At 40.8% G+C, this 13,325-nt stretch overlaps 1 protein-coding gene across 1 annotated transcript in view; it reads left to right on the top strand.

Moving 5' to 3' along the window:
• The window catches only part of LOC103056357 (oxidative stress-responsive serine-rich protein 1-like), a 14,425-nt gene extending 1,100 nt beyond the window's left edge, over positions 1-13,325 (top strand). Inside the window, exons 2-4 of the mRNA XM_007420828.4 lie at positions 6,771-6,891; positions 9,055-9,153; positions 9,592-13,325. Coding sequence (XP_007420890.1) covers positions 6,815-6,891; positions 9,055-9,153; positions 9,592-10,279 — 864 coding nt within the window. The 5' untranslated portion in view covers positions 6,771-6,814 and the 3' untranslated portion in view covers positions 10,280-13,325. The remainder of the gene's footprint in view (positions 1-6,770; positions 6,892-9,054; positions 9,154-9,591) is intronic.

Below are 13,325 nucleotides of genomic sequence, written 5' to 3'. Positions count from 1 at the left end.
GGACTACCTGTACATATTTATAGGTGCTGCTGCTGCTTTTTTGTCAAACTGAATTTCCAATGTATGCTGGCTCCATGCAGAAATAGATTCTTATCAAATGTATACTGAAATTCATTATTTTAGACACATCAGATAAAGTAGACCAGTTGTTTTTGACATTATGCTGTCAAATATATGCACATAGTTTGTTTACCTTGCCCTGTTTCAAGTGGTCTTCTCATGTATGTTGACCAGAATTACTTGTCTTTGTCTAACAAATGCTGTGAATCTAACTTTATAGTTGAATTCTAACTCACTTGCATATCCAAAGAGGCATTTAAGGAAGATGAAATGTATTTTTGTAACAATGTAGTTCATATGAAGTAACAGGTGCACTTTTTGCAGCTTGAATAATCCATATATCATAGATTTTGAAATCCATAAAAATACAAGTACAGTAGTTAAAAGCTGCTTTAAGTACTTAATCTTAATCTGTTTAAAGTACTTAATTTTTGTCTAAGAGGCATTCTCCAGATTATAGGCCTGAAGTAAAGGCACGCATACTTTAAGTTGAGGAAGTTGTGTTCTCATTAGTCAGTGGTAAGTTTGCTGCCTAAAGGAGTGAAATCCCTGAAACAGAATGTTGATCCTTGAAGAAGTTACCGAAAAGATGATGTGTGTTGAAAGGTGACATGAATTGGTGCCTATAGTTATCTCCTTTTTTCTAAGTATAAAGGTTGTTTTGAAATGGGCCCCAGAATTAATATCTTCCTTATGAAATGTTATAATTTTCTTCTGCCAGATATTCAGTAAGATTTTTTCTGATCCTGTAAAGCAAGGTTCTTCTATTGCTCTGAGCTTTCAGATAATATTCTGCATTGTTATGATAATTCAGTTCAGTCCTTTTCAGATCCTCAGTCTTATTAGCCTTATTTATTATTTGCGTATATCACAGAAATTCTAAAAAACATATGATGTTTATCAGCAAAAATATAGTAGTATTATAGCAGTAGCCCTACCAGGTAAACCAGACAGGAAACATGACCAGATGAGCTACTTCTACTACATTGATAGGCTCCATTAACAGAATCTTGCAAGTCTGAAAGCACAAATCTCCTGCTGTCCCTGTTTACTGCCTGATCAATTAGGGCGGGTCCTTTCTAAGTTTCTTTCTGTCCCCATTACTCAGTTGGGGGCTCCTCCCCCTTTTATCAGATTATTCCCTAGGTAGCATCTCTCCTTCGCCCCCTCCCCTGTCTTCCAAGGTCATTCTCACATTCCATTACACAATCATTATGTTTACTTTCAAATTGCATGAACTAATTGCTTGATTTCTGCGATGCTTGTGAACTCTATTTGTGAATTTACATCCATAGTTTTATATAAGACAATTCACTTTGTGCTATGGTATTTGATACTAATAGTTGTATACAGTATGTATAAATAGTGTATTTCTTGCAAAGAAGATTTAAAATTAGAATAAATTGGATAGAGCAGAGTTAAACTGAAATGATAGAACGTGATAAATCTTATTGATTTCCTGTAGTAACCTTATAGTTACTTTATTATTACATAATGGAATATACATCTTTGGATGGAAGTACTAAATAAATAAATCATAGATATATGTGCCCTTATCAGTTCAGCAGATTAAATACGGATTTTGATATACTCCTTTCTGGAATCATTGCCATTTAAAAAAATGTACCAAAAGTACTGTGTGGATGCCATTTTGTATGGGTGGATTTCACTGTACTTTGTTGAAGCCTCTCAATCAAATGAATTTTATTCTGTCCCACTTATGCTGTTAATATGACATAGACAGGTTCAGTTTCCTGTGATGTATCCAATCTGTTGTTCATAACTACTCTCATCATAGGAAGTATCTGTCCTATGTGTATAGTATGATATTTCAGTTTTAGTTGAAAGACATTTGTTACAGAGGAATGTTAAATAAAGCACACTTAGTTGTGATCATGCACTGAATCTAAAAGTTCTAATAGCTTAAATAAGAGGAGTCTCTTGGATTGGCTAGAATTTGCCTTAGTTATATCTAGATTGGATTACAGTAGTATTATTTTGGAAGCCTCCTTTAATAGAATTTGGAGGCTTCAGCTGATTCCAAATATAGCCACTAGGCTATTGGCAGAAGGAAAATGAAATGTTAATGTAACATGTACCCTACATTATTTGCACTGGTTAACCAAGTGTTTTTCAGATTCAGTGTAAAGATAATTGGACAATTTTAGATCTGTTTTTAGAAAAAAAATATTCAGGGGAGCCCTTTATTATTACTCTTTAATTTTGTTGGTATAATTTTAAGGGTTTTTTTTTTCTAGTATGTTGTTTGACATTTGTCTGTGCCAGACTTCTCCAACTTGTATTTATATGTTTATTTTATTTATTTATTTAAATGATTTGTATGGCTGCCCATCTTAAAGCATAATTCTGAGCAGCTGTAATGGACTGTGAGAATAACCTTGGGAGAAAAGAGGAGGAGGAGCTGCAGCCTAGATAGTGGTCAGACAAAAGATACCTGTAATGGAAGACATAGACAAGGAGGAGACTGGTATGAGAGATCAAGGCTGTCAGGAGGGAGGGGTGCATTCCAGCGGAAGGGGCAAGGCAAGCACTTTCTCAGCCCCCAGCAGGACCATGAGAAGAAGAAGAGGCTGAGGTTAGCCCCTCCCTAGACTCTCACAGGGTATATCCACTAGTAGTTTTAGGATAGGTTTAGTCTGGCAAGATTCTGTCTATAGTGTGTAAGCAATAAAAGAACTACATTGGACTGTACTGTTTCATTGTTGTTCTTGGGCTGAACCTGACAGTACCTCAGCCCAGAGAAGGAATGGGGGCAGAGAAAGCATCTCAGAAGGGACCCTCCCTAGTTCTCCGGAATGTAAAGGCAAGGAAGGGGAGAAGTGCTTTCAGACTTGCAAGATTCTGTTACTGTAATCTTACAATGAAGGTAGTATTAGTACTCATGGTTTTGGTTTGTTGTCTGGACTACCTCAAATGACTGACAGTGGCTCACAATAACAATAAAACCCAGAACTATAAAAAATCATAAAACCAAGACAAAACCCAGTGCCTCAGTCATCCCCTTGGGATGCCCCACAGCCAACTCCAGACATCCTCACTGTGCTCCAATACACATCAAAAAGTAAAAAGCCAGTTCTTGATGGCCTTCTGAAAGGCTGAGAGAGTGGGAGCCTGCTGGATAACCAGCAGGAAGGAGTTCCATAAGGCAGGGGCAGCCATGGAAAAGGCATGGTTTCAAGGTCCCACTAGATGGCAATATTTCAGGGAAGGGAGCTGGAGCATGCCTACCCTATCCAATCTGGTAGGATGGGCAGATATTCTCAGGGAGAGGTGGTCCCACAAATAACCTGGACCTGTGCCATGTAGGGCTTAAAGGTGATAACCAGTACCTTAAATTGCACTGGGAAGGAAACTGGGAGCCAGTGCAGCTCACACAACAGAGATGTAATGTGGGCAAACCTAGAAACACCAAATGCTGTGGGCGCTGCTTCGTTCTGGACAACTTGTAGCTTCTGAGTGGTCTTCGGGGCAGCCTCACGTAAAGTGTATTGCAATAATCCAAATGGGAAGTGACTAAGGCATGAGTGACTGAGCAATACCTCCCGGTCCAGGAAAGGGTGCAGTTGTCACGCAAGTTGAATCTGTACAAAGACCCCACTAGCCACAGCTGCCACCTGCTCATTGAGCAGGAGCTGTGAGTCCAGGAGAACCCCCAAATCGTGCACCAGCTCAGTCTGGGGAAGTGCAAGTCTGTGGGGGGTGGGGAAAAACCCAAAGCCACTCTCTCGCCAGGGTTGAGTCAAAGTCACTTCCTCCCCATCCAGACCCTCACAGCCTCCAGACAGTCAGCACCGCAACAGCATCACCTGCCCAGCCAGGGGTTATGATGTATAGCTAGGTATCATCAGCATACTGATGATATCGTACCCTGTCCTGTCAAATGACCTTACCCAGTTGTTTCATGTAGATGTTAAAAGAGGAAAGGCAAGAGACCTGAGACCTGAGGCACCCCATACTGCAGGGGCCTAGGGCTCAACCTCTCCCCCCCCCGCAAGTACTGACTGAAACCGGCCACAGAGAAGGGAGGAGAACCACTGCAAAACAGTGGTTCCAACTCCCAGCCCCCAAAGCTGGTCCAGAAGGATACCATGGTTGATGATATCAAAAGCTGCTGAGAGATACCTGAAAGGTATCAACAAGCATGACATGAACAATGCCGTCTCAGTACTATACCCCTGCCTGAATCCAGACTGAAAATGGTCCAGATGATCTGTTTCATCCAGGGTCCTCTGAAGCTGAGCACCAACCTCTCTCTCTCAACAACCTTTCCCAAAAAGGGAAGTTTGGAAACTGAAGAAAACTTGTTTAACACATTGGGTCCAAGGATGGCCTCTTGAAAAGGAGGCATACCACCACTTCCTTCAAGGCAGGTGATCCCCCCCCCCCCAAAGAGGCATTAGCTGCTGTTTGGACCAAGCCACATTCCACCTCCTAGGAGGCCTTAACTAACCATGAGGGCCATGGGTCCAGAACACAGGTAGCAGAACTCACAGCCACGAGGACCCTGTCTACTTCCTAAGGATCAGCTGGCTCAAACTCCTCCAAGACAACAGGCTCAGACATGTCTCAGTCACTTCCAAAGATCTGCCCAGCCAGAGACCAACTCCGAGTAAAGTCGAGCGACTATCTGACAGATGCCGCAAATATTCCTCATAGTGGCCCTGCAAGATCTCTCCTGGCTCCTCCTTACCCAGGAGGGACCTTGTCACTCGAAACAGGGCTACTGGGTGGCTGTCTGCAGATGCAATAAGGACGGAGAAGTAAGTACACTTTGCTGCCCTTATTGCCACAAGGTAAGCTCTAATATAGGCTCTTACCTGTGCTCGATCGACTTCACTCTTTGTCTTCCTCCAGCGATGGTCTAGGCATCTCTTGTGTCATTTCATCTCCAGAGCTGCTCAGTAAACCATGGTGCTCTAAAGCTCCACAAGCACTGAGAATCTGCACAGGCACAATTCAGCCCAGCTCGTTCCAAGCAGCAGCAAGGGCATCTGCCAAATGACATGCCAGAGCTTTGTGAAAAACACCAAGCTCCCTCTGAAACTGCACTGGGTTCATCAGGCACCTGGGGCAGGCTGATCTAATAAGCCCCACCTCCTTGCAGTGAGGGGCAGCTGCACTGAACTCTAGGGCCAAAAGGGAATGATCTGTCCATGGCAAGGGACTGATGTTAGCATTCCCCAAATCCAGATTACGCTGCTGCCGCCCCAAGGCAAACACCAGATCCAATGTGTGGCCACCCATGAGAGTTGGACCATGAACAAGTTGGACCAGGTCCTTGGCTGCCATGGTGGCCATGAACTCCTGTGCTACCTCATACCCCAGCCCCAGAAATGGCAGGTTGAAGTCCACCACTAACCCAGACACAGAATCTAGGAACACAGGCAGGGATGCTGCTACACTGCAGAGAAGAAGGTAAGTGAGCAGCAGTCCCCATTGATCCCTGCGACCCAGCTCCACAAGTAGGGTCTCACATCCAGTGTGGTCTGGGACTTTGTATGCCTTCAAGATGTGTGAATTTCTCTGAATTCCCAACTTTTTTTTTTTTTTTTTTGGTCTGCGCTCAGTCATTGCTGACCCTGCAGTGACTGCTTGGACGAGTCCTTGCAGTTTTCAAGGCAATCGTTTTTCGGAAGTGGTTTGCCAGAGCCTCCTTCCTAGAGCAGAGCCCAGCTGGCGAGCGCAGGAGGCGGGTTTTCGTTGCTTCGCGCCCTTTTCGGGTGCGTGCGGTTTTTCGCGCTTACCAGCAACTGCTCCCAACTCCTTTTTGCAAGGCACCGCCAGCATTTTTCCTCCCACCGGAGTGAGAGTACCCATTTATCTACTCACGTGAGTTTTCGACCTGTTGGGTTGACAGGAACTGGGGAGGAAACAGGAGCTCACCCTGTTTAACGCGAAGGCTGGACTCGAACCGCTGAAGCGTCGACCATTTCTGGCCGGCAACTTTCAGTGTCATTAAGCCGCTGCGCCACCGTGTCCCCCAATTCCCAACTAGATGGCTGTTATTTTTATTCTGACATTTTGTAAGTCGCCTTATAAAGAGTGAGTCTAAAGCACATTTCTATGTAAATTGATCTATAAAATAGTAATCAGCATTATCAGAGTTATGCAGTAGTGCATATTAATGAATTTCAGTAAGAAGTTTGTGTTTTCATTAAGGCATTCAAGTTTTAAGTCTTATTTCCTAATGATGAATAATGTAGGGTTTTTTTGTTCCATAGGTTCAAACAAACCTTTCTGAGTGGTCACAGATATCATATTTTCAATCATTTACAGTTTTTCATTCTCATTTGATATTAACCAAATGGCTTTGACTATTGATTTGCATGGTAAATACTTTGTTTATGTATAAACTAGGTTAAACTAAGAATGCTGTCTTAATATGCAAGGGATAATTTACTTAGTAAATGCATATTTAACCATTGTTGTCTAGAAAGTAGCTCATGTTGTAAAAAGCTTCAAAGTAATGCAAGAAATGTGTTTCCTGATGACATGGCTATCTCTTAAAATTGACCATGGGACTTTTTGTCAAACAACTAGGAACTTGAAAGGTGACTTTTCACAAATCAGTCAGTCTGTGTTGGAGTTGTATATAGTATGCATTTCTGTTGAATGTATGCCATTCTTATAGGCTTATTGCACTTTCTATTCTCTACAAAAACAAAAACTGTTTTTGTTGTTGTTGGTAGCACTCATTGTATGGCAGGCACAGTGGCCTTCTAACAACCTACAGATGGAATCAGAAGCTAAAGAAGGAGATGAAGACAGCCTGCAAACAGCTTTCAAAAAGTTAAGAGTGGATCCAGCTGGGTAGGTAACAATTGATTAAATTTATTTTTCTTATGGACTTGGTGCTTTTAATGGTGTATTGCTTTATTTTTGTAAGCTTAAAATTAGCAGTGAAGAAAGTCTTCAAGCTCAACATTCATGTTTGTATTACTCCAAATTTATAGCAAATGCTCTGTCTAGTAAGGGAACTGGGAGGTTTCATTCCCTAGCATTGAATTCAGCTCATAAAATCTGTGTAAGATATGCATGGATCACTTAGTTGGTTCAGGATCTTATATTTGTTTTTATATCTAAGTGTTGTTCAACTCTAGCTATAGGTCTGCTGGAAGCAAGGCAGAATTCTATCACTATTTTACTCCTAGATCCTGATACCAAAGACTGTTCTTATATAGATCTGCTGAGCAGTTTCAGATTTAAAAGTTTAAAAGTAGAGTCTTTAAAAGTAGAGTCCTTTCACAGTTATCTAGCATTCAGAAGAATTTAAGATTTTATTTATTTATTTATTTATTTATTTAGCAGATTTTGATGACCACTCATCTTAATCAAATAATTCTGGGCAGCTAACGGAAACATAATAAACACAATAAAGGGACCAACACAAACACACACACACACAACAGTTAAAAACATAATTGAGGCACTGTTAACATTTCTCTAACAGCATATAAAATTGAACACATATACCAGGTTCCACTAGCAACCTGGCCCCAATTCCTTCAGGGCCTTCCAGCAGGAAGTCCAGTAGAGCTGGGGCCATCCAAATCTCAGGGGGAAGGTTGCCTTGACAGGGAAGGCACACCTCCTAGGCCCCACTGTGTGACAGAAAGGTTGCTTTACAGAGGGACCTGGAGCATGCCCTCCCTGCCAGATCTGGTGGGATGGGCAGAAACCACTGTAGAAAGGCGGTCCTGCAAGTAATGAGGCCCATGTGATGTAGATACTTTCTATTTTAACTTTTGGGCCAAGGATTCTTAAGGCAAAGATGCAACATTATTTTCTTTCACTTACTTACCAATTCCTTGAGCAACTGTTCTAGGTTTATTTCCTTTGTCTCAGATTTTTATGTCCACTCTTCAGACAAAGCCTAACTCTCACATAATGCTAAGCCTATTTGGCCTAGCATGATGAACAACCAGACTGTTGGCTTATTCAACAGTGGTTAAATTGAATCCATGTATAATGTTACCTGTAATTTCAGTCTCTGTTTTCACCTATTCTACCCATTGAAACTGTTCTTCACAATTAAGTTTAAATCATGTTGTTCAAATAAATTACGTTTCCCACTCTGCAGAAATAAATTTGATTTTAGTAGCTTTAATATTTTTAAACATGACATATAGAAGCACTTGTTCCAGGCAGTTAGGCTTACATGGTATGTTTACAGTTCCTGGCTAATCAGTTTTAGTAGTAGTTGCTCATTTTATTAAGCCAGAGTCTTATCCACAATTCCTTTTTTATAGATGTAAATGTGAGAATTGATTACAGATAGTCCTCAACTTACAATGGCAATTGGGACTAGAATTTCTGTCACTAAGTGATGCAGTTGTAAAGTGCAACCTCATCGCTTAGTGATGGCAATCTCTGCAGTCCTGGTTGCCATTGTTAACTGAATCCCACAGTTGCTAGGCAAGGCAACTTCCTCCCGGCTTCTCACAACCAAAGTCAGTGGGGAAGCCAGCAAGAAGTTGCAAGTCCCAGGCTCACAGGCAGATAAGTGGCTGCTTCCAGGTGGAGGAGGGGTGCACAACAGGCGTGGGTTGGGGGTGCGAGGGAGTGTGCAAGAGACGTAGGTCAGGGAGAGTGCACAAGTGACTGGTGTGGCGCAAGCACAGAGGGGCTGGGGAGGGTGCTCAGGTGGAGGAGACATACTCCAGCAACTTGTGAACTTCCCTGCCAGCTTTCCCATTGACTTTCTGGGGAAGCCAGCAGGGAAGGTTGCAAATGGCGTTCAGGTGATCATGGGGTGCTTGACAACCAGTTGTAAGTGTGAATGGGTTGCCAAGCACCCAGTTCGTGATCATGTGACCATGGGGGTGCTTGGATGGCTGGATCTCCAAGGACCAGTCCTAACCATCATTCATTCAACACTGTCATAACTTGGAACAGCCACTGACCAAATGGTCATAAGTTGCGAACTGCCTATACAGAATAGAATTTTAATATCCTGTCTGCTCCTTAAATCAGATCTTCTGTTAGTGAAGGAACGGGATTGAGAATTCCAGGCAGAGCAACTATTGATGGAGGCTGGCATCAGATTGTCTGTTCAAGAGAGATTTGGCACAGGTAAGAAAAATCACTAGTAAGTGTATGTTCAAGAACTACTCTTTATTTCAAATTTCTTTTTATCTTCCAGTATTTGGCTAATATGAATATCTAGAAAATAGGGTGAAGCTTACTGTACAGTGATCTGTTTGCATGTTGCTTCTGCCTTCCTCTGATGCTTTGCCTGATTGGGAATTTATTTGGAAGTAATTGGAAGAAATGCAGTGTCTTATTTTAATTGCATCAAATACTCATAATGATATTTCTTTCTGATTAGGTTATAGTTGCAACCCTTAAAATCCCAGTTTTGTCCCAGTTTTTTCAGGGACAAAAGTCACAAGACACATGACATAAAGTTACTTCATCCATAGAACTAGAGCAAATAATTTAATATTCCTATGTTGGAATATATTTTGTTCTAGAGTTAGTTTCTGCTAATGTTGCTGCTTTCTGTTACAGGGGTGCACGGAAGCCCTTGAGAGGGGCAACAAGGCCACAGCGTTGCAGGCGTTCCAAATCTCCTGTTCTGCATCCCCCAAAGTTTACATACTGCAGCATGAAAGCATCTTCTGTAAATAACCAACTGAAACACAAAAGTCAGATTGATGCTTCAAAAAATAAAATTGGTCCAGATCCTAATGTTTCGGAAGAGGTGTACCTAAGTGGAAAGAAATGTCCGCTTTTTGACAGCAGCAACTGCAGAAAAAGCAGAGCAGGACATCAGAAAACATTTACTAGCGTGCAGTCTTCAAAGAATTTGGGAAGAAATTGCCATGCTTTTTCTTTGACCTTTGAAACCCGCCTGGATCCTAGCCAGCCTTCAGATTTCCAGTCTCTCTCCAAGCTGAGTTATGAGAAGCAGTGCCCGTGCATGGACAAAGAATGGCAAGCAATAGAAACATACTCCTTTTCTGGTTTGCGGAGCGTCTTATCAGAGTGTGAAAAAGCAGTCCTGGAAGTGCGTTCACAATCTTTGCCAAACCGATCACCTTCTAGTACAGGTTCGTCAGGCTCTGCCCGGTCTTGTTCTGAGCAAGCTCGAGTCTTTGTGGATGATGTGACTATTGAAGATCTTTCTGGGTACATGGAGTATTACTTATATATTCCCAAGAAAATGTCTCACATGGCAGAGATGATGTACACTTGAGATGAGAATCATGGGTTTGAAATTCAATGGTGGTAGTGAGATGTTTCCTCAGTGCTGTAGATGGAAATGTGTCCATTGTCAATGCTGCGTGTTTGATCAAATGTTTATTTGCACCATATAATGTAGTTTTTTAAATAAAGTTAAAAAGACAATATCATATGTTTAAAGGTGCATTGCATTAAATTAGAGATTTAAGAATGTACCTGGATAAAGTTTTTCTCCTCTTGATACAATCTAAAGTTCTCTCCGTTTTAAGAACCTTAAACAAGAATTTTCTTTAAATAAAAGTTTTCCTAAAATGCAGCAAATTTTGTAGATTTCAAATTAAATTTATTAAGTTAAGTAAAAGATTAATCAGATCTACTGTTGGGTCTCTAGATAAATTTGCAGTAAATTGGCAAGGATTTTCATTTTTGAATTTTTTTTTTCATAAAAGCAGTATTTTCTCATGCTCTGAAGTGAAGAAAGCTTGAGCTAAATAGGAATGGACTTTTTTTGTGACAGAACTTTGAGCTCATATCAGCTCTCATAATGAAAAAAAAATCTTAGGCTCAGGAGGTTGCACAGATATCTTCTTAACTTACTCTGTAAGCATAGGATTTGGTTAACACATTATGCTAAACCAAAATGTTATTTAGTTTGACAAGCATGACTTGCAACTGGCCCTAAATGGTTGGATTTCTTAGGAAGAAAACGAATAGATCCCACAAGCCTAAAGACTACTCAATCCTGCTTTAGTCAGACATTTCAGATGAGTGAAAAGTTAAAATAGTTATGTGCAGCTCCTTGTATAGGATTGAACATGAGTCTGTGTAATTTTCAAAGGAGCAGATAATATATTTTTAGTATAATTGAAATTTTCTCCTGAATAATTTTGCTGATCTGAAAGTCGTCTAACTTTTCTTAATGTCTCAGCTTCTGGCAAAAATTATATGCCCCTAAATTGATTTTAATTAGATCAATATTTCGTTGGTAAATATAAGCATAGGTTTTCTTCTTGAACATCCTACAATAAGCTTCTTATGTAGTTCTCCAGTCCTGGCTTTTCTTTTTTTTTTTAGTAAGCCATAGTGGCTAAATGTAAACATCACACTGTGCCACCAACTAACCAATATATGGAATAGTACAGTATGTGAACCCAGCTTTTGAATAAGCTGGTCTTGGCCTTGTTTGCATAATACAGGCAAATTAGGCATAACTTCTCTCAGTTGATCAGGTGATCTTTGTCCATAGCACATGATCTTGGATGACTTCATCAGTCACCTGATGGCCATATTTTCAGTCCTCTTTGGCACCACAAAGGAGACTGGAGGCTGTCCCTTCCTACTTCACTTCTTACCATTTTTATTGTTCTTACCTGCAAGGAGAAAAGGCATGATGGCTTTATGGGGTTGGGACCACCAAGAGCAGGTTTGGGTAGGTTATACTGTCTCCCACCTAGTTTTCCTCTTTTTTCAAAACCAAGACCCATGTGGCCACAGGGAATGAAATCCAAAGTGATTACATAAACAGTGTTTAGAGAAGCACTGTTTTCATAAGGCCTTTCTAAAACTTTGTTATGGCTGTTGGAAAGGTCAATTAACATTTTAAATTCACATGACATAGGTAAAGTTACTTCACCAAATGAATTAGTTTAGCCCAGATTGGGTCATTTGGGGCTAAATCTAGCACCCTCTAGGATAGTAGCTGTGTCAACCTAAGTTTATGGGTTCACATGACATTCTTGTCCTCCTGCCCACAAGCAAGTGTGTCATGTGAACAGGGCCATTGACTTCCTCCAAGCACCATTGTAACAAGACAAATTCTTCAAAAATGTGTAATATCATATAGCTAGGTCAACTGCATATGCCACACAGATTCAGCTTACCTTATCACTGAGTTCCTGTGAGTCCTGCCCCTCTTTTCATTTACATTAGGGCCCTTCAAAAGAAAAAATATTAATTTACAATTCATATTCTACATGTCGCACGATCTTATAGCTGAGGTCAAGGAAGTGCTACAAATATAGCACTTTTGAATAAGCTGGCCTTGGCCTTGTTTGCATAACAGGCAAATTCATTTTCTTTACTATTTTTAGTATGTATTTAAATTAAATAATGTATTAAAACAAATGTGTGCTAGCTATGAATTTTCTAGTTAATATGTCCCGTCACTGAAATTTGTTACTGAAAGTAGTTAAATCAGCCATAAGCCAGTAGATGGACAAAGGGAATCTCAGAGCTACCTAAGTGCCTCCGTGAGGAGAAAACAAAAAGACTTCCATGATAAAACATCCATCTCTTATTCTCCAGAACTTTGAAGAAAACGATTTGAATAGGCAACGCTTGGCATCCCATGGAATTAAAAAAGCAAGTGAAAATGTTAAGAAATAATTGTGAGTTTATTTTATTTATTTATTTATTTATTTATTTGACTTGTCCCCACCATCTCTCCACAACGGGGGACTCTGGGCAGCTTACAACAAACTAAAATCAGAAATACAATTAAAAGTTATAAAAACCAAACATTACAAAAATAAAAAAGCTAAAAAATCCAAGAGGCCGATGGGGGCCACACCAGGCCGCTAAGGGGCCAGCCAACCCCATTTCTGATATCCTCCCTCCCCGCCCCAGGCCAGATGGCAGAGCCAGGTCTTCAAATCGCTCCGAAAGGCCTGGAGTGAGGGGGCCGGTCTCATCCCCGGGGGCAAGATGTTCCAAAGGGTGGGGGCCAGCAGTTCCTTGCAGCATAGGATGAATACATTACTGTAGTATGGAAATACTGCAAAATAGGCCAGCTTGTTTTGCTTTTTTTTTTTCTCCCCCATATTTGGGGCACAATGCCTTTAAAAGGTGTCCCTTGAAATAAATTGAGCTGCTTCAGAGCATAGTAGCTTACTTCAATTAAACTTTTGTTATAGAGGAGTTTCCCTGCAGATTGGGTCTTTGCAAATTAATGTGTGGGCTGATTCTATTTCCTTACATAAATACTTGTGATTATGAATGTTTAACCCATTGTTCACATACCAGAAATTCCCATTTTATGTTGCAATTATTAAATGATACAG

This window comes from Python bivittatus, unplaced genomic scaffold (assembly GCF_059951505.1).
Source record: "Python bivittatus isolate LINGU-HERP-01145 unplaced genomic scaffold, Pbiv_v1 ctg000700_np1212, whole genome shotgun sequence".
Taxonomy (NCBI): Eukaryota; Metazoa; Chordata; class Lepidosauria; order Squamata; family Pythonidae; genus Python; species Python bivittatus.
Note: the sequence above shows the minus strand (reverse complement) of the source record. Positions and strands in the feature narration are given on the sequence as shown.